This window comes from Microtus oregoni, unplaced genomic scaffold (genome assembly GCF_018167655.1).
Source record: "Microtus oregoni isolate MIOR12 unplaced genomic scaffold, Mior012 000114F_ref0000099, whole genome shotgun sequence".
Lineage (NCBI taxonomy): Eukaryota > Metazoa > Chordata > Mammalia > Rodentia > Cricetidae > Microtus > Microtus oregoni.
The window spans coordinates 2,473,396-2,498,875 of NW_024544743.1; the positions used below are offsets into that span (position 1 = coordinate 2,473,396).

The 25,480-nt window shown below is 45.2% G+C and overlaps 2 protein-coding genes across 2 annotated transcripts; one reads left to right on the forward strand and one right to left on the reverse strand.

The window, feature by feature from the left end:
* Positions 1-15,507: 15,507 nt before the first annotated feature.
* Positions 15,508-16,024, reverse strand: LOC121443907 (40S ribosomal protein S13-like). The gene has a single exon (XM_041645666.1). The coding sequence runs from the start codon at positions 16,008-16,010 to the stop codon at positions 15,555-15,557; it is 456 nt and encodes a 151-aa protein (XP_041501600.1). The 5' UTR covers positions 16,011-16,024; the 3' UTR covers positions 15,508-15,554.
* Positions 16,025-23,348: 7,324 nt separating this feature from the next.
* LOC121443904 (cytochrome b-c1 complex subunit 2, mitochondrial-like) lies at positions 23,349-24,918 on the forward strand (the record flags this gene model as incomplete). Its single annotated transcript, XM_041645659.1, is given in 2 exon segments — positions 23,349-24,069; positions 24,072-24,918. Coding segments are annotated over 2 exon segments (1,407 nt in total), but the record flags the coding sequence as incomplete, so codon positions are not given.
* Positions 24,919-25,480: the final 562 nt, after the last annotated feature.

Consider the following 25,480-nt stretch of genomic DNA (forward strand, 5'->3'; position numbering starts at 1 on the left):
GAGGCGAAAGAAAACTAATTAAAGGCCCTAATTAGCCAGGAGCAGGTCGAAAGCCCAGGCTCCACCTCTGTCACATGGGGCAGGAGAAGCCTGGGAACCACCAACGCCTCCTCTGTTCTCCTTCGTGTTGTGATGACTCTTCTAGTACACATGAAGTAAGTGATTTCACTGGCCCCTGAAGTTCTGTGTGTTTAGCCCCAAGTAATCTGTTTGTGCTTCAGGGAACTCTATCTCTCCAAACCGACTCCAGGGTTGACGTGGGGCTTCTGTCTTCCAGATTCTTTGCTGGCATCATTTTAGCAACTGTGCCACCCAGCACAGAAAACTCAATTTTATCCTGAGGGTCCCCCCTTCTTTTCTGTCTCTCTCTCTCTTCCTCTTCCTTTTTGTCTAGAAATAGTTTCTTATCAGAGTTGTCAATCTGCAAACGCTTTTAAACACTACCTCGGGCTCATTCAGCTGGATCTCATATATTTATTTCGGCCGCTGTGCAGCCTCACCATAGAATCAGTGCATTTTACTTTGCGCTGTCTTTCCACCGTCGCATTCCACCATCGCAACCCACATCGTCAGCTCTGACTCCTCACATCCACACGACCCTAACATCTAGGCATGTCTACGACAATCGCCTCCAAATAAAACTGTCAGGCTACTTGACAACCAAATTACAAGGGGCCTGTACCTTGGTAGGGCTGAACTCTAAGGGTTCTAGTGGTCCCAACAGGAAAAACAGGAGTCACCTCTACCGTCACTATGTCACCCCCAAATATCTTTGCCAGACTGACTTGGGCTTCTCGTGACACTCGCAGGCAAAAAATAACTTCACTGTTTCCCATAAAAGTTAAAACCCACCTAGAAAGTGGTTCCTTGTAAACATTCCCTCCACCTCGGTCCTGCTAACTCGGACCCTGGGAGACTTTCCCAGCTCAGCACCCGGGAGCATTCGTCCACCTCGGTTCCGCTAACTCGGACCCTGGGAGACTTTCCCAGCTCAGCACCCGGGAGCATTTGCCTACCTCGGTTCCGCTAACTCGGACCCTGGGAGACTTTCCCAGTTCACCATCCCTGCAGCAGCTGCCAGCATCCAGCTGAAGTGCTCAGGGAGTTCACACGGGAGATAAGATTGATTTTTCTAATACTAATAATGGAAATATAATGCAGCGGGCTGTTGAGGCTGGCATGGCGTCTGTCACACTTGCTGCTTTCCATCCCCTGAGTACAATCCCAGCCCTGTTCTGAGCCCGGCCAGCCATTTCAGAGTCGTGAGGTCATCCCAGCTGCAGCCGGAGCTCGGGAAGGAGCTGGCCTAGTCAGCGCTCCACCCCCCTCTAGACAGAAATGTCCTCTGCTGAAGCTCAGATATGGCCAGGGAAAGTGTAAGTGTGAGTGAGTGTGTGTGTGTGAGTGTGTGTGAGTGTGTGTGAGTGTGAGAGAGTGTGTGTGAGTGTGTGTGTCTGTGTGTGAGTGTGAGAGAGTGTGTGTGAGTGTGTGTGTGTGTGAGTGTGAGAGAGTGTGTGTGTGAGAGAGTGTGTGTGTGTGTGCGTGTGTGTGTAAAAGAGACAGACAAACAGAGGCAGTGACAGGGACAGAGACCCAGTGTTGATGACCACTGGAGGGGACAAACATATCCCCAGCCAACGCCAGCCAGGAAGCTGCCTAGAATACAGCATTTTACTCTGGGTCCCTCCAGCAGGACCAGGAGATAAAAACCATTTTGACTCAGAATGTTGGACACAGATGGCCTCCAACATGCCAACCAGGTTCCACTCCATAAACCCAGGAGGGCATCTGGGCAGCTTAACAACTGGGGGCTACAGGTGTGGGGACTGAAAAGAAGGCCTGAGTTGGGAGGCCCAGCAGTGGAAAAAGGAACAGACGTGCCAACCCCCTAGCCAGTCGCCATGGACCCTGATTTTACAACGGTCTGTGAGGTATTTTGCCAGGGCGCCTGGCAGAATTTCTCCATTAGTGTTTCAGCAAGCAGATGGGAAGATGAGCCTCCTGGGCCTTCCTGGAACCCAAGCCTCCAGGCCCAAGTCCAGGTTCTGAAGTCTGCAAGGCATCCTCCAGACAGAGCTGGGACAGCACAGTGCTTGCTTTGATGAGAGCTTTCAACCTGGACCCATATCTCGCCCCTTGCTGGGTCTGCCTGGGCCTTTACATCACCCTAAGTTTCCTTTTTCCTTGGAGAGTTGTGTAGGCGAGAAGACGTAGGTCAGTCCCTGTAAATAATAACTTCACATTTGGGTACAGAAAAAGGGACACCAAGCGGTCACCAGGATTGAGTGGCTCGGGTGGCTGTTCCAAAGGGGCTGGAGGTAATGGAGACCTCATTCTCTGCTGATGGAAGCTCTCGACCTGTGGGTCACAACCCACTTGGGGGAGGTCGCATATCAAATATCCTACATATCAGATATTTACATCATGATTCATAACAGTAGCAAAATTGCAGTTCTGAAGAAGCAATGAGAGGATTTGATGGTTGGGGTCACCACAACATGAGGAACTTCATGAAAGGGTTGCAGCATTAGGAAGGTTGAGAACCAGGGTCTTAAGGACATTTTAGGGTCTACCGTACCCACCTCTGTCCTTCATCTGCATCCTCCCCTGACCACCAACTCGTCTAAAACCATAGCGATGGGCACAGGCTTGTGAAGCCCTGAGAAACAGATCGGGCCTGGAATCTTTATGAGGGAGGTTTGGGAATGGGAAGGGGGTTGGTCCTCGGGTGTGAATGCTGTGTGCCTCCTCTGTGTTTTGAACGTGAGCTAGATCTCACACATAGGCTTGTGTGTTTGAATGCTTGGTCCCTAGATAGTTACACTGTTTGGGGGAGGTTGGAGAACCTTTAGAAGGTGCAGCCTTGCTAGAGAAAGTAAACAGATCTTGGAATTACTTTGTGTGTTTGTTTGTTAACTAATTTGTTTTATGTGTGTGTGAATACACACGTGTTTATGGGCACTGCAAGCATCCATTGCCCATCGCAGCCAGAAGATGGCGACATATTCCTTGCAATTTGAGTTACAGGTAGTTGTGATCTACCATGCGGGTGCTAGGAACCAAGGCCAGGAGGCCAGGCCTGTGAGAGAAGTCAGTGCTTTTAACCATGTAGCCATTTCTCCACTATCGCCCTCAATTTTTTTTTTATCCAAGCTCACTTCTTTTTTTTTTATTTTATTTTATTTATTTATTAAGGATTTCTGCCTCGTCCCCACAACCGCTTCCCATTTCCCTCCCCCTCCCCCGATCAAGTCCCCCCCCCCTCATCTGCTCGAAGAGCAATCAGGGTTCCCTTCTTGTTCATTCTCTGCTTCCTGACAACAGGTACACTGTGTCCTTCTGGCCTACGCCTCGGGCAGCAGTGATAGAAGTCCTCCCCAGCTAAAAACCCTATAAATAGTTTCTTCTTGAAACTGCTCCCTGATGCGTGTTTTGTCAGACACATGAGAACAGGAACACAACTTCCTGTAACACAGCTGCTTCCACCCCAAAGCATCCACTCAAGCCTAAACTCATTGCACAATGATCTGAGACTGGGCCTTAGGGAGGTGGTGGGTGCTCAGGGTGGTGCCCCGAGAGACAGAGTTGGTGCCCTTATGAGAGGAATCCCAAAGCACTACCTGGCCCCTCCATTAGGACACAGCAAGAAGGTACTCTGTAAAGCAGGAAGTGGGCCTCAGTCAGATCCTGTGGTCTTGGACTTCCTAGCCATGAGGAACATGCTGGTGTCATCCATGAGCCTCCCAGCCCTGTCTCTGTCTCTCACTCATCCCCCACAGCCCTGTCTCTGTCTCTCACTCACCCCCCCACAGTCCTGTCTCTGTCTCTCTCTCTCTCTTACACACACACATATACACACACACGTGTGCGCACACACACATGCCCAACCCTGTCTCTGACACACACACATACACCCAGTCCCCCCCCCCTCTCTCTCTCTCACACACACACACACACACACTCATCCAGCCCCGTCTCTGCCTCACACCGTTCTCCAGCATTCTTCCTTCCTCACTAACATGGAATCTGGTGGTAACTCCACCTTACATGCCAATATCTGCTGCCTTTTGGCTTTGAGAAGAAAGGCCTACCAAGAAATACTGCGAGCGGCTGAATATGAAGACAGGAGAAGGGCCATGAAGAGGGTGGAGGATGCAGATGTGTTGAGGAAGTGACATGAGGCTGGTTGGTAGCACTTTGGAGGGAGGGCCAGGGAGGGTGCAGGTGACATGTCTCTCTCCCACTCCCTTTGGTGGAACCACCCTCCAGTGGGAGTCCCTTATAGAGGTGGCCAGAAGGAGCCGTTGCTGCTCCTTAGGGGTATGACAAAGAGGAAATGGAAATCCCTGAGAAAGGCTGATACAGGCATGAAGGCCACTTCCCTCATCCCTTTTACCCCAAGAAGTAACTTCAAAGTTGGGTGTCTTGTTTTAGTTATCTCTTTAAAAGTAGGAAAAAAACTGTGTAATATGGACTGGAGAGATGGCCCAGCAGTTAAGGGCATATACTGCCCCTGTAGAGGGCCTGAGTTCCATTCTAAGCGTCCACGCTAGGTCCTCATAACCACCCGTCAGTCTAGCTCCTGGGGGTCTGACACTCTCTTCTGGCCTCTGTGGATGCCAGGCACACACAGACAATTATGGAAACACTCATACATAAATAATAAAAGTAAATAAAGCTTAAAAAATACTGCTGTGTCTTCATTCATGCAGGCTTGTGTCCCAGAGACAAAAAAAAAAAAAAAAAAGGCCTCCTCCCCTCTCCACAGAGCCACCAACAAATCAGTGAAGCCGACAGAAGCAAGGGACAAAGAGTAGATTTCAAAGTGCTGGACTCATGGCTGTGCACGCCTTTAGTCCCAGTACATAAGAGGCAGAGGCAGCCAGATCTCTGTTAGTTCAAGGCCAGGCTTATTACATAGGAAGTCCAAGCCAGCCAGGACTGCAGAGAGACCCTGTCTCAAATGAACAAACAGAACAGGGGACTTGTCCAGCTCCAGCTTCCTTCTGCCCAGTCCTCCTCCAAAAGCAGAAAATCAGAGCCTTTCATACAGTCCCTCAGGTTGTTGTGATCCCCAATCATAAAATTATTTCACTGTTACTTCATAACTACAATTTTGCTACTGTTATGTATCATAATGGAAATATCTGACATGCAGGAGATCTGATGTGTGATCCCCAAGTGGGTAACGACCCGCAGGTTGGGGACTGCTGCTCTAAAAGATGGTTTATAACAGCTCCATATGACAGGTGCTCCGTATGATGTGTGCTCCATATGACGGGTGTTCCATATGATGTGTGCTCCGTATGATGGGTGTTCCGTATGATGTGTGCTCCGTATGATGTGTGCTCCATATGACATGTGCTCCATATGACATGTGCTTTGTATAATGTGTGCTCCGTATGATGGGTGCTCCGTATGATGGGTGCTCTGTATGATGTGTGTTCCATATGACATGTGCTCTGTATGATGTGTGCTTTGTATGATGGGTGTTCTGTATGATGTGTGCTCTATATGACGGGTGCTTCATATGATGGGTGCTCTATATGACGGGTGCTCCATATGACATGTGCTTTGTATGACGGGTGCTCTGTATGACATGTGCTCCATATGACGTGTGCTCTATATGATGGGTGTTCTGTATGAAGGGTGCTTCATATGACATGTGTTCCATATTATGTGTGCTCTATATGACAGGTGCTCTGTATGACGTGTGCTCCATAAGATGGGTGTTCCGTATGATGTGTGCTCTATATGACAGGTGCTCCATATGACATGTGCTCTGTATGATGTGTGCTCCATATGATGGGTGTTCCATATGACGTGTGCTCCATATGATGGGTGCTCCATATGACATGTGCTCCATATGACGTGTGCTCTGTATGACGGGTGCTCCGTATGACGAGTGCAAACCCAAGCTGGTTTTCCCAGGACATGTATGTTGGTCCTTTACAGCCCTGGAAGTCTGAGGCAGATTGGAGAAGGCCCCGCCTGCACTCTCCCACCTGGACGGACCCCTCTCTTCGCTGTGGGTGATAAGTCAGCGTAAAAGCCGTTGTCTTTTGTTGTTTGAATTTGGTCTCTGCTGTATAAAGTGGGTTTCATGAAGGCCCCAGTGCACACTGGGAGCAGCAGAGGCAGCAGGACGCTCTGTCTGCACTGCTTCAGATGGGACCGCATCACTTTTGCCTTATTTAGACAGAGATGTGTTTTACTGTGACACTGGCTGTTTGTTAGCACAGACAGAGTGGCTCACAGTGTTGAGTCCCTTATCTTGCGTTGTTTATGTTCCAAAAATAATTTAATTAGTTTAATAAACAAAAGCATTTTCAGTTCATAAACAAAGAGAGCTCAGAAAAAAATCAAATGTTCCAAAGAACAGAAAAGAAAAATAGAAAAGTCACATTATTCCAGGCCCTTCCTCCTTTGTGTTGTCCATCTGCAGAATTCCATGCCTCACAGACAAGGAGCTGCCTGAGAACAGTGTCTGATTCCACACTTCGTTCTGAGTTAGTGAAGCCTTGGGAGATATCAGAATGGTTGGTATTTAGGCTCTGAATATTGTGACTGCGTTTATCTTTCCTCCCCCTATTTATTTAGTGAGAGCATGGCACACCAGGCATGTGGAGGGCAGAGGGCAGCTTGAGGGAGTGGTTTATCTCCTTCCATTGTGTGGCTTCTGGGGACCAATCTTATGTCATCAGACTTGGCAGCAAATACCTTTACACACTGAGCCTATCTTGCAGGCCCAACCTTCTTAAATGACTCTCCAAAAAGATAAAATGTAAAAGACCCAAATGTATTACTTGTGACTTACCAGTGAGTTTTTAAATGCATGGATTGATTCATCCTTTTAAAGTAGAGAAAATGTAAAATTATTAGGCTGAAGGGGGATTTCCGAGAGTAAGATGAATGGGGGAGGGGAGCTGCCTGCTTCTTATTGGGCTCCGTTACCTCAAGCTCTCTGTATCACTTTAATCTTCTATTATCATTTATTGCTGTCTCTGACTTATTAGTGTGAACCCTCAATGCCATTGATGACAAACATCCCGTGTTTTATCTTCTATGTGGATATTAGCATTTATGCTTTAGATGTTGCAGTTGTTGAATGAGGCTTATGTGTCTGAATATTTCATTTTCATTTGATAGAACTGTTTGAGAAGTACTTGCAATCCAGTTGAAGGAGATATATCATGTGTCCCGGAAGGCAGGATTTGAGGTTTTAAATGTGTCATTCCCAGTCAGTTTTCTTTGTCTTCTGCTTTCAGGTCAAGATGTGCGCCCTCTACTATTGCTGCCATGATGCCTTTGCTCAGTCACTATGTGCCCTAACCATCTGAAACCATAAGACTAATTAAATGCTTTGGTTGTGTCGTTTCATCACAGAAATAGAAAAGTAACTAAGACATAGATGTGTGTTGCCTTTACAATAGTCACAGACATTAGACTGCTAGCAAAGGACCAGGCGGTAGGAGCAGATCTTCCAGGAAAGCTATCTACCTGCATACCCACCTATCTTGTCACCCATTTGCCTCCAAGGATCCATCCGTTTCTCTGGACAATTCTAGTACACTAGAAGAAATTTCTAGATCAAGTTGGGCTTAGGAACTAGAAGGCTGGGTCGGGAGGCACTTGTTAGATGACATTCATAAAAAACAAACAATCAAACAAAAAAACAAACAAACAAAAAAAACCCATGAAACCTGCCGGACGCTCTAGGCATGTAGGCTGAAGATGGATGCCCAAACATTACAGAAGAACTTTAGGTGACTGTCCAGGCAGCTAGCTATCTCTGTTAATTTCTAGAATTTTGTAAGTTGCTTATACTGCACTTCTTGTTTACTTAGGCAATATTAAATCCTTCTGGGGTCTTTGATGGATCCTTGGCAGAACTGTAACACTTTCCCTAGGAAAACTTTCCCCTAGTGGAGCTGAGCTGTAACACTGTGGACCTGAGCAGGACTGTATCACTTCTCCAGAGCAGAGCAGGGCTGAGCAGAGCAGAGAGAGCAGAGCAAACCAGAGCACAGCTGTAGCAACTTCCCTGGGGAAACCCTCCCCTGCTGGAGCAGAGCTGTCAGATACCTTTCCCAGGAGCAGGGCTGTAAGCTGCTACCTTTATGGTGACTGTGTGGTCTTCCTTGGCGCCCGACTGCCAGGATATCTTTCTATCCAAGCTGCAATGCTTACACTCGCGAACATAATTTAGAGGGATCTGTGCACACGATAAACAAAAATAGCCCAGCAAAAGGTGTGAAGGGCTAAAAAACTGGACATGGTTTGAAACTTTGCCCTCAGGACAGCGCCCAAGAGGCAAAGACAGCAAGAGCCTTCCTCTCATGAAGGCTTTGAAGATGAAATTGCCCTTGAATCAAAGCCCACAAAGTGGACCATCACACACACTCTGAACTTAAGAAGGTGAGTTGTCCACCATCAAAGAAGCCTCTTTTGCAGCAGATGGAGAACATCACAGAAATCAACATCTGGTCGAACTGCAGAGGACTGTTGGGTGCTTGAAACCAGATGTTACATCTATACTGCAGCAGACATCAAGAGCTCAAGGAATGTCAAAGAAAGGCAGGGGGTGTAAGAGCCAGAGGACCAGGGTATCTGCTGGGAGATAAGTCTCCTTTATACGACAGGGAAGCTACACCCATGAAATTGCAATATGGCTTCTTAACAAGACTCAGACAATGGCAACACCAGCTGTGTCCACTTGGTGGGGGAATCTCACAAAGTCCCACCCCTGGATGATGAAGGATAGGCATTTAATGGCTGCTGAGAGAGGGAGAGTCATTCCAGAAACAACCTCTGTGATAGGTTAGTCACTCCCAAGTGGTCAGCCCTAAACACGCACGTAAGAACACCACCAAAGGGATTTAGCAGGACGTGTGCAGGAGTTTGGTTCAACACGACTAAGTATCTGGTGCTTGCATCTGAGCCCCAGTAGTTTATTTCAGGCATATTAAGCACACAGCACAATTTGGTAAAAACTTCCCTGCTGGCTATTAACTCAATCCCATGTGTCCAATAAAGCATACATATATCTTCTTGAGGAACAAAGTTAAGCCAAACAAAGAACGGAGGTAACTACATTTATACTCTTTATAAAGTACACGTGACACTGTAATGAGACTTTCTTTGTGCTGCCAGCCACAAGTAATGTAGACTTGTTATTAATTATAAAAGCTAGGCCATTCACTTCGGCTTGACTCACTAGCTCTTATAACTTTTAACCAGTTTTAATTAATCTACGTTCTTCCATGTGCCTTGATTATCTCTACTCCGTACTGTATATCTGACCTCTTCAGGGCCTCCCTGGTGTCTTACTGGTGCAATCCATGTGCCTTGACTCCTCCTCTTCTTCCTCTCTTTCCCCAGAAGTCCTGCCTATCCTCTCCTGCCTAGTTATTGACCATTTAGCTCTTTATTACACCAGTCACAGAAATGCATCTTCACAAGTGCACAATTGTCCCATTATAGGACAGCTTCTATAAAGATAAACCTATAAACCTATCTTTATAGAAGATATTTATTGTCACTTGCTACAGAGAGTATGGAGCTATACTGACGCTGAGTCTCACTGTCAGATGATGAAAGCAAGAGCTGTGGAGGTACATGGCGGTGGGAACATGGGGCGTTCTCCCAGATGCTTCAGGACATCTAGAAAAATGTGTCCACACTTCTCCAATCACATACTCGCTACTGGGTTCTGTGATACCACTTGTGGCAATGGACCATCTACAAGTGGGGCAACAGCGTTATTCCTGGAGACGCTGTTGCGGATTAAGGAAGAAAGGAAGAATATGGTATTCGTCAATAGGCTGCTTCTTAAATTAACTCGTGTATCCATACAATGGTAACCATGTATCCATATCATGGCAACCATGTATCCATATAATGGTAAACATCACTTGTTCTCCTGTGGCAAATAGAAAAGAGATTGTGACCTGACTTTGTATAAACACAGAGAATCTCTGAAAGAACAGGCGACAAGGGTGGGAGGGGTGGAGAATGGAAGGGAGTGTGCTGCTCTGCCTCTCGTGAGTATACCACCGTGTTTATTGAGTTGCATGGGGTCTCTCTAAAGTAAAAAATAAAATAACGCCAAATGCTTACATGAGAATGCTCACACACACACACACACACACACACACACACACACACACACGCCCACAGAGAAAGAGAGAAGGGGGAGGGAAGGAGAGCACACAGTCCTTTGTATCCAGTCCTAGGACCTTATCATAGTAGTCCCTTAAAGTCTGGGAGAGGTAAACCTAGCCAGGGTTTCAGTTAACAAGGCTTATTATCTATCCCATAATAGGAAGAGGCTTAATGCCAATGGGGATATTGTTTCATCTCAGTCCGTGTTAGACTCCTCGATGATCCCTATTAGAATACTGCTTGGAATAAAAGCATTTTGTTGTGGCCCAGGCTTAAGAACTTGAAGTTTGTCCCTCACCCCACCTCACATTCCCTACTGCTTTCTGCTCATCCAGTGGGGCGGGGGTGGGGCTCCAGACATTTTTGAAGAGTTCCTTCTGGATTCACCGCTAGAGTCAACCCCCTTACCGGGGCTCTGTTCAGGTGCTTTCCTACGAATAGAATACTGCGCAGTCAGCCAGCGCGACCTTCAGTAGGTCCTTCCAGACTCCAAGACTAACTAACCCATCCCAAAGCCTCACCTTATCCCAGCCCTGATCATGTGCCACACTGTGAATGCTTCCTTCCCTGTCTTGAGAACCCTTGGGGCCAAGTGGCCCTGGTTGTGGTCTGTCTTCAGACTCGCCCCCCCCCCCCCCCCCCGGCTGTAGACAGCAGGGCTCCCCTAGATGATCAAGTTGCTTTTCTGAAATTTCAGAGTCAGGAGGCATAGGGTCTTTCCTTCTATTTGATCTGGGCTGCTTTCTCACGAGGGCACATGTGGTCATGTGCAGCTGTTCCTGCCTTTAACCTTGGCTGACACTGGGACAGCTGCGGAGGGGCCATGAATCTCCTTCCGTCTTTGTTCCAATGAGCACTTTGCTTTTTCCCAACTTTTGAATCCAGGTAATTTCCTGTAATTGGCAAACAAAAGCCACCGGAATAAGGCCAAGAAAAGGCTGGCCCATACAGATCTCTGTACAAGTCATTTAAAATGAAATCAATCTCACTCTGCCCTTCTCCGTCAGTGTTCTGAAATAATATTTGAAGTTCTGTTTGGTCTCTTTGGAGAAACGCCAATGAATAGAGACATATGGAGAAGCTATATTTCAAAGCCTGATTGCGCTCAGGAGTGATTCTGACTTAGGATTTAATAAGCTGCCATGCAAGCATTCTCTCGGGGTTTCCCTCAAGGAAGTGAGGCTAGAACATTGAACCAGGTAGAACAGCCTCTTCTCCAAGAGGGGGTGTTAGTCCACAGTGTTTCCATTTCTGTTTATTTCTTTATTTAACTGAAATTTTTAGATTTATTTTATCGTACATGCATGGGTGTGTTGCCCGCATGTGTACATGTGTACCATGTACATGCCTGGTGTCCACAGGGGTCGGAGGGTATCTGGTCACCTGGAACTGGACTTACAGACGTTTGTGAACTGCTTTGCCTTGCTAGGAGCTGACCCGTGTTCTCTACGGAAGCAGCCTGTGCTCTTAAGCACTGAGTCGTCTTTCCGGCCACCATCTTCATGTCCGTTTTGTTTGTCTCCAGTGAGAGTGAGAATTTTTATTTTTTATTAAGTGGAAATTTGAGAGAAAATATTGAAATCTCTGCTTTTCTATTTTGCCATCAATCATACCATATATTTAAAAAAAGCCTCTCTCCATTACTTGTTAACTTAAAAATAAAGAAGGGGGGTTGTTACTAAGAGCACTCCCTGTCCCAGCCAGCAGTCCTCTTTGTTGTACTGAATTTCCCCACTGCAGATCCTTGCGCGTGCGGACCCTGCCGGGTGTCCACAGCACGTAGTTTCCCCTGCTGGTTGGAAACAGAAACAGAGGACAGTGTGTGCACACCACACACAGCACCTTGACATACCGCACACACCACCTTGACACACCACACACACCGCCTTCACACCACACATGACCTTCACACACCACACACACCGCCTTCACACCACACACGACCTTCACACACCACACACACCGCCTTCACACACCACACACACCACACTCCGCCTTCACAACTGAGCTCACGCCGGCTGAGGAGGAGATCTCTGCACAGTGGAAGTGCCCCTCTCCATTGCCTGGCCACTGAATAAAATTAATGCTTATCTTAAAAGTCATGGGTTATTTGTGAATAATATTGAGTAGGAAAAGAACCTGAAAATTTAGTTTTAAAAACAAACAAAGAAGACTCTTACTTCAGTGCAGTTATGGGTGAATTGTAGTCTTTGGCTAAGAACAACCAAAACATGTGTTTGCCTGTTCCCATCATTCTAGGTTGTATCCAATATTCGGAAAACCAAAACCAAAACAAAATCTCTAACTTAGTGCCCGGGTCCTAGCAGTGTCCAAGAAGAATCGTAAACTTGACTGAGGGATGGCCTTGGAGGTGAAATGCTTGCCCTGAAGGCACAGACACCTGGGTTCAGATCCCCAGCACTCGTTTCAGAAGTCAGGCAGGCACTGTGATCCCAGCACGCAGGAGGCAGAGGCAGGTAGATCTCTGAGTTACAGGCCAGTCTGCTCTACAGAGCCAGTTCAAGCCAGCCAGGGTGACACACTGAGACCCTGTCTCAAAACAAAACCTTTAACATTTCTGATACAGCTGTTTCAAATGCTAAACTTGTTACCACATGAAACGCTTCAGCACAGGGACCACTGTAGGGAAGACGTGAGCGTGGTATCCCACTGTCCTCACTAGACCATGGCCCCAGTTTTAAGTCCTGTGTCCCAATTCATCAAAGATTTTTCCTTAAGTCTGGCGCATACCCATCTCCAATGCAATTTTTCTCACAAACTGATCAGAATTGTCACTTTAAAATTTTTTTCTAACAAATTGGACTTAAAATTTTGGTAGCGAAAATAACTGTGTACATGGCCATCATCCAATGCAGAAGTGCGTCTGTTCTGTCCCTTGAACCTCAGACGGCCTGTCACTGCTTTGGCCAGTAGAATCTCACAAAAGTAATGCCATCTGATTTTAGACTCAGTCACGGGGAGCATTGCGACTTTCATCCATGTGTTAGGCAGAGACCTCAAGCGGAACAGAACAGCTGAGGCTTGACAGAGCCCCACAGTCTGCCTCTTACCTTGGAGGACACTAGTGGGAGAAGGCCTGGGGGCCACAGAGCCAGTAGAGCAGACTCCACACTGAGTCCAAAGGCCTGAGAGCCTGCACTGAAGGCGGGAGATGACTGAGCCCCCCCTCACCAAGCCCTCCGCACACTGGGAGATCCCCACCTGTGCCCCTTAGGACCCTCGGTCAGCGTTCTCCGAGACACCCTCAGCAGTAACGCTCAACCAGATGCTGTCCATTCGCAGCCGGACGACCGGACACACAGTCAGCCACCATAGCTGGCTCCTCCAGCCATCCTTCTTAGGACACACGCCTTTCAGCAACACCCCAACAGTGCAGCTGGGGAGAGAAGCAAAGAGATGCCTTGGTCATCCTTGTCTACACCCCAGAAATGGAGTGGAGATCATGGGGCAACTTCTGCTTCCCTGACTGAGGAATGAACTTTCAGCGGGAGCCATGGAGCCTCCTGCCTGCAACCAGGCCACAGGAATACTAAGTTACCTCGAGCCCTTCACTTTGGGAGTGCCTTTATGATACAATAGCTTTTCTGCTTGAGCGTCTACAGAACTGACACAGTTGGAAGACTTTTTAAACAAGTTAGGAAAGTTTAGACCCAGGTTTTAATTCAAGGACAGACACAAGTGCTTCTTTACGGCTTTAGCCATGGCAACAGTAAACACTCTCAAACACCATTCCCAGAATGCTCTTTCCCAGACAAAAGTGCCTATTTAAGAAGCATTGTTCTTAACCACTTCTGGCTTCAAATGTCTCCTCTTCTGATAGGAGCAGATTAAGTACATCTCCTCCCCCGCAAAGTATCTGCGAAGTGACACACTAGCCACGTCTGTCACCACAGAGAACTTATTTACTGTCTGCTTTTTTATGGAGAATTAGTCATGGAGAAAATACACAGAGCCCTTGGATCCCCTGCACAGAGTCTTCAATTTTCATTTTACCACGTTGCCATTATCTTTCTCTCTCAATATGTGCACATATCCCTGTTCCATAGCTGTCTGTTCCTCCGTGTCTAAACAGCTCAGGGTATATTCCTTTACATAAACACAGGGTCAGTACCGACACTTAGCACTGAGAAGCGCTGCCCTCAACCAGAAGGCTCAGTCTGAACCTCAGCAGCCGTTCCAAGCATTCCTTTACAGAACGGTGAGAACACCATCTCTGTTGAGGAGTCATCTCGAGCCGCACTTGACTGGTCGGTCGGCCTCTTCTCTGGAAAGAGTTCTGTGTCCTTTGCGAGTGTCTTACCAAGAGGTGCCCGCTGTCATTTTGTTTTCTCAGTGATTATGCTAACTTCAGTGTATGGCCAAAGGGACAGCTATCACAGTTCTCTGCTCTCAAGCTCCAGTGTCTCTCAGTTTGGGATTAATAACATTTGGGGGGGGGGGGCGGTTTGGGATTACATCAGTATGCTATTTCTATGAAATACTGGCCTATGCTTTTAGTATCTTTTGTCAATTTTTTAAAACCTTGTATCATTTTTTACTGAGATGATTGCTAAATGGCAGGTCAGTTGTGCTTAAGATGAGAGATGGTTAAGCAGAAAAACCGCTTGCTAAACCAGCATGAGGACAAAGATTCAGACCCCAAGAACCCACGTAAAGCCTGGTACAGTAGTGGGCATCCATGATTCTAGGGCACCAGGGAAAAATCAGAGGCAGGACAGTACCTGGATGCTAAAAAGCTAGCTAGCCTGGTATAACAATGGTGGACTAGTAGAGACATGGTCTCAACAGGAGAAAGGGGGGAACCGAAACCTGAGGCTTCCCGCTGACCTCTGCATGTACGTCTGCGTTAGGCTAGGGATGCAGCTCAACAGTACAGGTGATGCTCATGCTCCGTGCAGGCCCTGGGGTCAATCCCCAGAACTAGTCAGAAAAAGACCCGCATAAACTCACATGGATATACAGATAAAAAATAGTTAAATCATATGTTAAAGATACTAATGCATCCTTAAAATATTTCAGAATACATTAGACATTTTAAATACATCTTTAAAGAAACAAATATATCTTTTAAGTATAACCACATTATGAATATTTTGTAGTGTCTCTGGTGTTGTATTTATTCTAGTGAATTCTTCGCCATGTCTTTAGGCATGCTTTCCAATTATCCTCCCACTGTGTCTACTCACATGGTTGATCAGCTTGTTTCAAATTGCTTTGGTGTGGAAATTCAGCCTGCACAGCATGAGAAAAGATTTTGTTTTGTTTTTAGGTAATAAATAAAATGTTCCAGAATAAACTGCTAAATACTTATTAAATTTAGAATTTTTTTTTATTCAAAGTGATTTTATTGCTCGTGTATACAAGGGAATTTACGCCACTAAAGCAGAGGCTGTGGATGACTCATATTTCCAGTTGGGTGGGAGGACCCGCTTGGTCTTATAGTAACGAGCCAGCCGGTGAATTCTGCTCTCTATCAGAATCAGGCGGAATTTAGCATCCTTATCCTTTCTGTTCCTCTCAAGATGCTTTCGGACAGCGACTGCCTTCTTAATCAAATGGTAGAGATCCTCAGGGAGATCAGGGGCAAGGCCTTTGGATTTAAGGATTCTCAAGATTTTATTACCAGTCACAAAACGGACCTGGGCCACACCGTGCGAGTCCCTCGGGATCACACCTATCTGGGAGGGAGTGAGGCCTTTCTTGGCCAGTTTGTAAATCTGTTCCTTCACGTCGTCAGACGTCAGCTTCAGCCACGTGGGGACGCTGCGGCGGTAGGGCAGCGCCGACTGGGACAGGCCCTTCCCGGGAGCGTGCATGCGACCCATGATGGCGGAGGTCTGGCAGCCACGAGAGCTTAAATTTAGAATTTTATAAAAATGCAGCGAGCTAGCATCGATTTGAATGTTTCTAGGCATTTCTAGAGGAATTTATCTTCTTGTTCTAAGTATTTGTTAAATACGTTATTCCTCTTCTTGGCGTAAGCGGCTTTTTAATGATCTCACCGGTCATCTTCAGACTAACCTCTTACGGAAAGTTATTAGCTCACACGAGAGCATGAGTATCACCTTTCAATAGCTTCCTGATAATATTCACATTTTCTGGTTTGTTTTGTAAAGTCTTGTATTCGTGAGTTTTTTTCCCGTGCACACACTTGGTCCTCATTGTCTGTGGTAGTTTCTACCCATAGAGTCCCTACATGATTTAGTTCACAATGAACTGTCATGCTTGGGGCTAAGTCAGGATTAGTCCTGTGTGAGCACATGTCTCCAGGCATGTTGTTGATGTGCTTTCGCCTCTCCACGGGACTGGACCCAGGGTTTGCCCACACGTTTTCCCTCGAGGTTCATCGAGGTTCATCAGAGCCTTCCGGAAGCTGAGCTTAGCGGCAACAGTGTAGTGTTTCAGCACAGCAAACAACATTGTCTCCAACAAAAATGTGGAAAATATGGCCAAAGGTTCCAGGAAAAAGATACTCACTTGGGTATGAGAGCTGACACAGGGAAACAATGTCACCTTGTTTGACTCTGGCTGGTGGCATGTAAGTCAGATCACTAAATAAGCCACTGATGTACACAGGAGAGAAAGCCCAGGAGCGAAGGCAGAGAGAGAAAACAGACACTGCAGGCCTGCAGGCCGTCCCACTGGAATGTCTAGCAGAAAGGAAACCTCCTGGGGCTAAGACAAGCTGGCAATAATCTGTCTCCGCTAACCCAAGGAGAAAATATCCCGAGTTCTGACAGTCTGCACACAGAGCCCAGGAGGGACTTGCCTAAGCAGTGAATTAAAGTTAGCATTGATCACACATGGGAATCTGTTATCAATATACCAAGATGAAAATGAAGACCCCATGAGGATAAACTATTTCTTAATTATCCAAAATGTGTCTCAAGATGATTTACAGGGTCTGAGATGGCTCAGCAGATAAAGGCACTTGTCAGCAAGACTGACAACCTGAATTCGATTCCCAGGACCTAAAGGTAAAAGGAGAGAATCAACACCCTCCCTCAGTTGTTGTCAGATGGCCAGACACATCACACACAGACACACACATATACACTCTAAGATATATTTTAAAAACTTAAAAGATTCTTAGTCTCATTTTTTTAATATTTATTTATTATGTATACAATATTCTGTCTGTATGTATGCCTGCAGGCCAGAAGAGGGCACCAGATCTCATTACAGATGGTTGTGAGCCACCATGTGGTTGCTGGGAATTGAACTCAGGACCTTTGGAAGAGCAGGCAATGCTCTTAACCTCTGAGCCATCTCTCCAACCCCTTAGTCTCAATTTTTAAAGGAATATTTTACAAGAATACAAAAATTTTTAAGACCCAGTCAAGTGGACTTTTCAACACCTAACAACCAATTATCAAAACTGTCTACAGAGCAAAGAGACAAGAAATTATAGTATACAATAAAGAGAAAACCAGTCCATCATAAACAATAGTGGATGAAGCTGTCCACAGAGGCTTTATAAGGTAGGAAATGGGCTGGAGAGATGACTCAGAAGCTAAGAGCTCTGCTTGCACTGGGCAGTGGTGACACATGCTGGTGGCACACATCTTTAATCCCCATATTCAGGGAGCAGAGGTGGATGGATCTCTGAGTTTGAGGCCAACCTGGTCCACAGAGTGAGTTCCAGGACCACAAGGGGTACACAGAGAAATCCTGTCTTGAGTGTCCCCATCCCTACCACCAAAAAGATCTCTGCCTGCTCTAGCAGAGGACCCAGGTTGGTTTCCAGACGTTGTAGTTTTTATCCTGAGACACTGAACTGTGTTCTTTGTTATATTTTGTATGTCTATACTAAGAATTTTGGCCATTTCTTTGTTCTTCCTTTAGACTTATTTTTATTTTTTTGAGTGTTTGTCTATATGCATGTGTATGAACCATATGTGTGCAGTACTGTGGAGGTCATAAGAGGGCACCAGATCCCCTGGAGCTGGAGTTACAGATGGTTGTGAGAAACTGAACAATATTTTAAATTAAGGAAAATAAAGGCACAACAAACTGAAATGTATCTGGTAATGGTCAAACAGAACTAAAAAAATATTATAGTCTGCATTAAAAAAAATGACCTCAACTTCCACCTTCCTAATAAAAGTACTGAAGCATAAATGTTAGCCACAAAATCAGAAAAAGGAAGAATATTGTCCATCACTGGATAAGCACAATGGATAAACATCGTGGCCGAAAGCAATCTGGGGAGAATAAAATGATTTGCTTCATGCTTCCACGTCACAGTCCTTCATTGTGGGAAATTAGGACAGGAACACGGAGGCAGGGACTGAAGCAGAACGCGGAACATTGTTTACTGGCTTCCTCTCTCTGACTCAGCCTTTCTTACCCCTGAATCATCTGCCCCAGGATGGCACTGCCCACAGTGGGCTGGGCCCATCTACACTGATCATTAATCAAGAAAATGCCCCACAGCCTTGCCAAAAGCTGAGGCTCATTCCTCCTAAGTGAACCCAAGTTGTGTTAAGTTGATGGAACTGATCCTTGCAAGTCTAATATTGAAATCAAATAAATATATGGCCAAGAAACAATCAAGTAACAGTATAGAAAAGTCAAAGCATTGTGTGTGTGAGTAGAGGCTCGTTGTGGGCCTTCGTGTATTCATAAGGCTCTGGGCACAGCTCAGGAAAATATATTTGTTGTCGGACTTTCTTTTGGTACCACCAGACCCCAAATAATGACACAGAGACTTATTAATTATGGAAGCTTGACTTTTAGCTGAGGCTTGTTCCCAAATAGCTCTTCTAACTTAAATTAACCTGTTTCTATTAACCCCCATCCTGTCACATGGCTTTTTACTTCTCCATTCTCATGTCCAACTCCCTCCGTGTGTTGCTGGCACCTCTCACCTCTCTTCTTCCCAGAGTTCCTCCGTCTCACTGAAATCTTGCCTGTTATCTTCTGTCTAGCCATTTAGCGCTTTATTAAGCTAATCAGGTCCCTTGGGCAAGTGAGGCAAAATGTAGACCCATCTTCACGCAGGATAAACAAATATCCCGCAACATAAACTTAAAAAGACAAATTGTTTAATCATCTCAATGTGCACAAGGAAAGTGACGAAAGGCCACGTATATTCCTTCTAAGAACCGAGGAAGCTAGAAGCCAACATTATCAACCTGGTTTAAAAAGAAAGAAGCATCTACTACATACCTACAGCTTACATCTTAGTTAATTGTGAAAGACTACATGCATCTTCCCTAAAACTGGGAGACAGGAAAGGAGAGCTGGTCTCAGCTCTTTCATTCAACATTATAGCAAGGAAGAAAGTCAAAACGGGAAATGGAAGATTTCTAGTTTGAATAGCAGTAATATCACCTTTGGTTTTGGGGACAAGATATTGTCTCTGAAGAAAATCCTACTGATTCTACATGTGAAGGCAACCTGGACTAATCCACACGTGTAGCGAAGAGGCAGGATGTGAGATTGTAAAGAAGCAACTACGTTTCTAAACAATATGTCGAACTACCGTCGACAGTTCGTATCAAAAAAGTTGATTCCGTAATGATACAGGTGAGGAAGGAACTGATTCACAGAATGACAGACATCACCAAAATCAGCTGAGGAAGAGTCACGGAGTTCAAAGAGGGGCTCGAAGGCTGTCAATATGTGGTTCTCCCCAAATCCAAGCAGACACTTTATATGAAAATGTATAGACACTAAAGGCAACACATAAATGCAATCACCCCGAATGTTGTCGGCAGCACAAAGAGAGGAACCAGACTGAAGGATTTATGCTCCTTGACTTCCAGGCTAACAGAACTGCAGTTATCAACGTGGCGGGCGTGGCCTTCCTGCATGGCAGATAAGGACAGCCTCGGAAGAATAGGAACTCAGAAACGAGACCCACACTTATGTGGAACACTAATTTTTGACAAAATGAAAGGAAATTTGGTGGAAAATGTTAGTCTTTTGAGTAAACAAGTCTGGGAGAATTCTCTACCGTGTCTATAAAATGAACATTAATCTCTACTTTGTACCATACACAAATGATAATAGGATAGATTATAAGCTGTGTAAATAAAAAGTGTAAAACTTCTAGAAGAAAATCTTACAAGTCTGAGTCATACAAACATCTTAGATATAACAACTGAAGGTGTGATATGTAAAATAATATCTCTCCCTCAGTGTTTTAAAATGTTAAACCCCCTGTTTAAACACGATGGAGATCTTAGAAGGTTCCAGGAAGGAATGAAGGTGGGAAAGGACGTGCAGAGAAAGAAAGCTAGGTGGCTGTGTTTTGAATAAGCAGAGGAAGACACAGCAGGTGGAGGGAGTGGGAGAGATGATGTCACTGTATCAAGGACACTGGCTTGATTGTTTGGCTTTGAACAAGCGACCTTCATCAATAGCAAAAGAACAGTATTGAAAAGTAAATGAGTATCGTATAATTACTTAAAGCTTCCCCTGCGTAAGTCCACCTCATTCTTAGAATATCTTCCTGCAGTGGGCATCTGATTTCTGATTACAGACAAAGACACCGCGCCTCACAGAGGGAAGAGATGTGCTCAATGTGGACTAACTGAAAAGCAGTTGCTCGGAGATATTCTACTTCTAAGTTGGGGCTGCGTACAAAACAACTGACCAGCAATGAGCTATGGATTCCTCTGGATCCAAATGAAAGAACAATCATCTCTGTATGAAAAAATCCAGGGACTGTGGATGATATTGTTAGATACCGAAACCAAGCTAAAGAAATTAATTCCCTTGGCTTGCAAGATTTATTTATTTAAGAATAAAACCAAAACCTAATGCTAAAACTTAAGGTTTTCAACTCCACTTAAATAAGCAAATATCTTATTTTCATCCACATAACAATATCATCCACATGACTTGGTCTCAGACCACGGAAAGTCTGAATAAGTAATGATGGGAGTTACTTCTATAAACACGAGTCTCCCCCAACCGCCTTTTATAAATTGTCGGCCCTCTGCTTCTCTAAAAGCCCTGGTGCTAAAAACTTTTCTGTGACCTGAGACTGAGTCCTTCCTTAGTGGCCAAGCTTTAGACTGTGTTGTTTTCCTTCAGATGGTCTGGGTGCTAGCTAACATTCATCTCTCTGGATCTCCCACTTCTCTTTGAACTTGGAAAGCAGGAATTTGATAGCATACAGAATTTAAAGCAACTGAAACAGAGATCCAGACAGAACCAAGAAATTCTGGGAGTTAACCATAATAATTCTCTGATCTCAATAAGTTCGACCCAGCTGTTTGTTTAAAGGCCGAGTGCCATTGACTCGGACGTTCCAGGGAGCCCAAGTGTGTTCCCTACATGACTGATACAGCTCTGCTTTCTAGAGAGGAGAAACAAAGCCATGCTGGACAAAAGAGTCAGCAGAAAGCAGTATGAGTCAGAAGCTTTTATTTAGAAGCAAAGTGCTTGAATTAGCCTTACAGGTTCCTAGACTGAACAGTAATGGCGTTTTGCATGTTCGCATCTTGTTCTTCCATTTCATATAATGTCGACATTTGTAATGCTGTGTGGTATTCAAATCTTCTTTTAAAGAAATAACTAGTTCCATTCTAATCAAGTTAAATGATTTTTAATGTCCTCCCTTCTTGTGCATAAAGCATTTCTGTTTCCCCAAAATTCACATGTTGCAACTGTGATGAGGGCTTTTAGCTAAGTGATTATGTGGAGGTCACATGATGGAAGTAACGTCCTTAAGATGAGTATAGGAACATGCGTATACATGTATGCACACCACACATGCACACACACACCACACATGCACACACACATCACACACAAACATCACACATGCACACACACCACACATGCACACACACATCACATAGAAACATCACATGTGTACACACACACCACACACAAACATCACACATGCACACACACACCACACACAAACATCACACATGCACACACACATCACACACAAACATCACACATGCACACACACACATGCACACACATCACACATGCACACAGACTTCCACACCCCCCCCACACATACACACATGTGTGCACACGCACACACAAGCACCATATAACTAGTTTAATGAAAATGAAGAGCACAGTATTCAGAGATGCACAAAAAGAGACCAGCATGAGGTGTCCCCCTACTCCACTATATCATATGTGTTGCAAGAAAGTGGCCCTTTGCAGGCCAGAACTGGACCCTTATTAACCACCCACATCACAGTATAAGAACCAGTCCCAGGCTCCAGAGACCACTTGAAGTATTGGGGGGGGGAGGGATCAAAGGGAGACTTTATTCCCTAAGTCAGAAAGAAATGACCTTACTACCCTGGATCTTAGGCCCTGGTGGCTCTGGGCCAGGAGCCTATTACCTAACTGAAGTGTCTTTGATATTGCCAGAGTTCTTTATTATAAGATAAAATAAGATAAAACAAAGCAAAATGCATATGTACCTTGTGAAGTAGAAAGCCCTGTACAGACGTGCTTGCTGTCAGCATGAATGTATGAAGTCTTTCCTTGATGGAGGAAGGTCATTGGCTAATAAAGGAACTGCCTTGGCCCATTTTATTGGTTAGAGGATAGGTGGGAGGAGTAAACAGAACAGAACGCTGGGAGGAAGAGGAAGTGAGGTCAGACTCACAGCTCTCCTCTCGGGAGCAGACGCCTGAGAGAGACGCCATGCCCTGCTCCCGGGATGAAGCTCCGACCCAGGATGGACATAGGCTATAATCTTCCCCGTAAGCGCACCTTGGGGTGCTACACACAGATGATTAGAAATGGGCTAAATTAATATGTGAGAATTAGCCTAGAAGAGAATGGGCCAAGCAGTGTTTAAAAGGATACAGTGTCCGTGTAATTATTTTGGGTAAATCTAGCCGTGGGGGCGGCCGGGTGCTGGGGACGCAGCCCCGCCGCCCTTATTACTACATTTCCTCAGTGAGATCAGATCAGTTTCCGTCATCTTTCATGTCCAGCCTGATATACCAACGATATTTAAAAGGCAGTAGTTCCAAGCAGAAGAGAATCGGGAACCATCAGCACTTTAATGCCAGTTTGTGTCCTGAAATAACTAACAACACGAGCATCTTCAGAGAACCAATAATTTACACAAAGTTCTCATTGAACGAGTACTGGAAATCTAAATATTTTTTCTTCATTAAACTAGTTACATAGGCACGCCGGGAAACTCGATCCTCTGACACCATCTTTCTTCGCTCCCGGCGGCGGTGACCGTGGGAAAGGGCACACACTTGAGCCATGAAGTTCCTCAGCCGGCCGGGTCCTTCTCGAGATTTTATTCCCTCAAAGTTGCCCCGAAGGTAAAAACTTCAGCCGCCCCTGGAGGAGTGGCTCTGCAGCCTGAGGATCTTGAGTTTACCAAGTTACCTAATGGTTTGGTGATTGCTTCTCTGGAAAACTATGCTCCTCTATCAAGAATTGGCTTATTCATTAAAGCAGGAAGTAGATATGAGGACTCCAACAACTTAGGAACAACTCATTTACTACGTCTTGCATCTAGTTTGACTACCAAAGGAGCTTCATCTTTCAAGATAACCCGTGGAATTGAAGCAGTTGGTGGTAACTTAAGTGTGACTGCAACAAGGGAAACCATGGCTTACACTGTAGAAGGCATGCGAAATGATATTGAAATCCTGATGGAGTTTCTGCTCAATGTTACCACAGCACCAGAATTTCGCCGTTGGGAAGTAGCTGACCTTCGGTCTCAGCTAAAGATTAACAAAGCTGTTGCCTTTCAGAATTCACAGACTCGAGTCATTGAGAAGTTGCATGATGCTGCCTACAAGAATACCTTGGCTAATCCCTTGTATTGTCCTGACTATAGGATGGGAAAAATTACACCAGAGGAGTTACATTACTTTGTTCAGAACCACTTCACAAGTGCAAGAATGGCTTTGGTTGGACTTGTTGTGAGCATTCTGTCCTAAAACAGGTTGCTGAACAATTTCTCAACATGAGGGGTGGCCTTGGTTTAGCTGGTGCAAAAGCCAAATACCGTGGAGGTGAAATTCGAGATCAAAATGGAGACAACCTGGTCCATGCTGCTATTGTAGCAGAAGGTGCTGCCATTGGAAGTACAGAAGCAAATGCATTCAGTGTACTTCAGCATCTTCTTGGTGCTGGACCACATATCAAGAGGGGCAGCAATACAACCAGCCTCCTAAGCCAGAGTGTTGCCAAAGGAAGTCACCAGCCTTTTGATGTTTCTGCATTTAATGCCAACTACTCAGATTCTGGGCTCTTTGGAATCTACACTATTTCCCAAGCTGCAGCTGCTGGTGATGTTATCAAGGCTGCCTACAACCAAGTTAAAGCAGTTGCTCAAGGAAACCTTTCCAGTGCAGATGTCCAGGCTGCCAAGAACAAGCTGAAAGCTGGATACCTGATGTCTGTGGAGACTTCAGAGGGTCTCCTGAGTGAGATTGGGTCACAAGCTCTAGTTGCTGACTCTTATATGCCACCACCCACCTTCCTTCAACAAATTGACTCTGTGGCTGATGCTGATATCATAAAGGCTGCAAAACAGTTTGTTTCTGGCAAGAAGTCAATGGCTGCAAGTGGAAACTTGGGACACACACCTTTTCTTGACGAGCTCTAATAAGTGTTTTCTCAACCCAGACCAGCAAACACATCAAAGTCAGGTCTCTTAATTTAACATTCGACATTTTTCTCAATGAAGTACTTAAGAGTATAAATATGGGTAGTTATTCCCAGCTTCCCTAAAACAAATAAAGCTTTGTGTGTAAGTGTTAAAAAAAACTAGTTACATAGTATTTATATTAACATACATACATGTGCGACATACATACATGTATATGCATGTTCTCAGGCACATGGCATATGTATGGTTGCAGGTGCATTTGTATTTATATGCATGTGAAGGCCAGAGGTCGATGTTTTGGTGCCTTCTTTAATTGTTCTATACTTAGTACTGAAGCAGGATCTCTCAGCTGAACCAAAACTGCCAATTTTTGCTAAACCAATGACCCTTCTGGGACCTTACTGGCAGACACAGAAAGGGCAAGATGGGCATGCCATACTAAGAAAAGGTACCAAGTCATGTGGCAAAACATAGATAGAAATATGGGTTACTTTAAATGTAAGAGTTAGCTAGTAATAAGCCTGAGCCATCAGCCAAGCATTTATCATTTACATTAAGTCTCTGAGTGGTTATTTGGGAGCTGGCAGGTGGGATAGGAAATGTCCATTTACATATGTCATTCCAAGATGTTGCCAAAATTTCCACATAAAACCTGACGAAGCTTAAAAAGGGATTCTAGATACACAAGACAGAGTTAAGCATGAGTTCTTCATAGATGAA

Bases quoted from the DNA above. Each gene is read 5' to 3' on its own strand.
- LOC121443907 (XM_041645666.1), bottom strand. From the start codon at position 16,010: ATGGGTCGCATGCACGCTCCCGGGAAGGGCCTGTCCCAGTCGGCGCTG.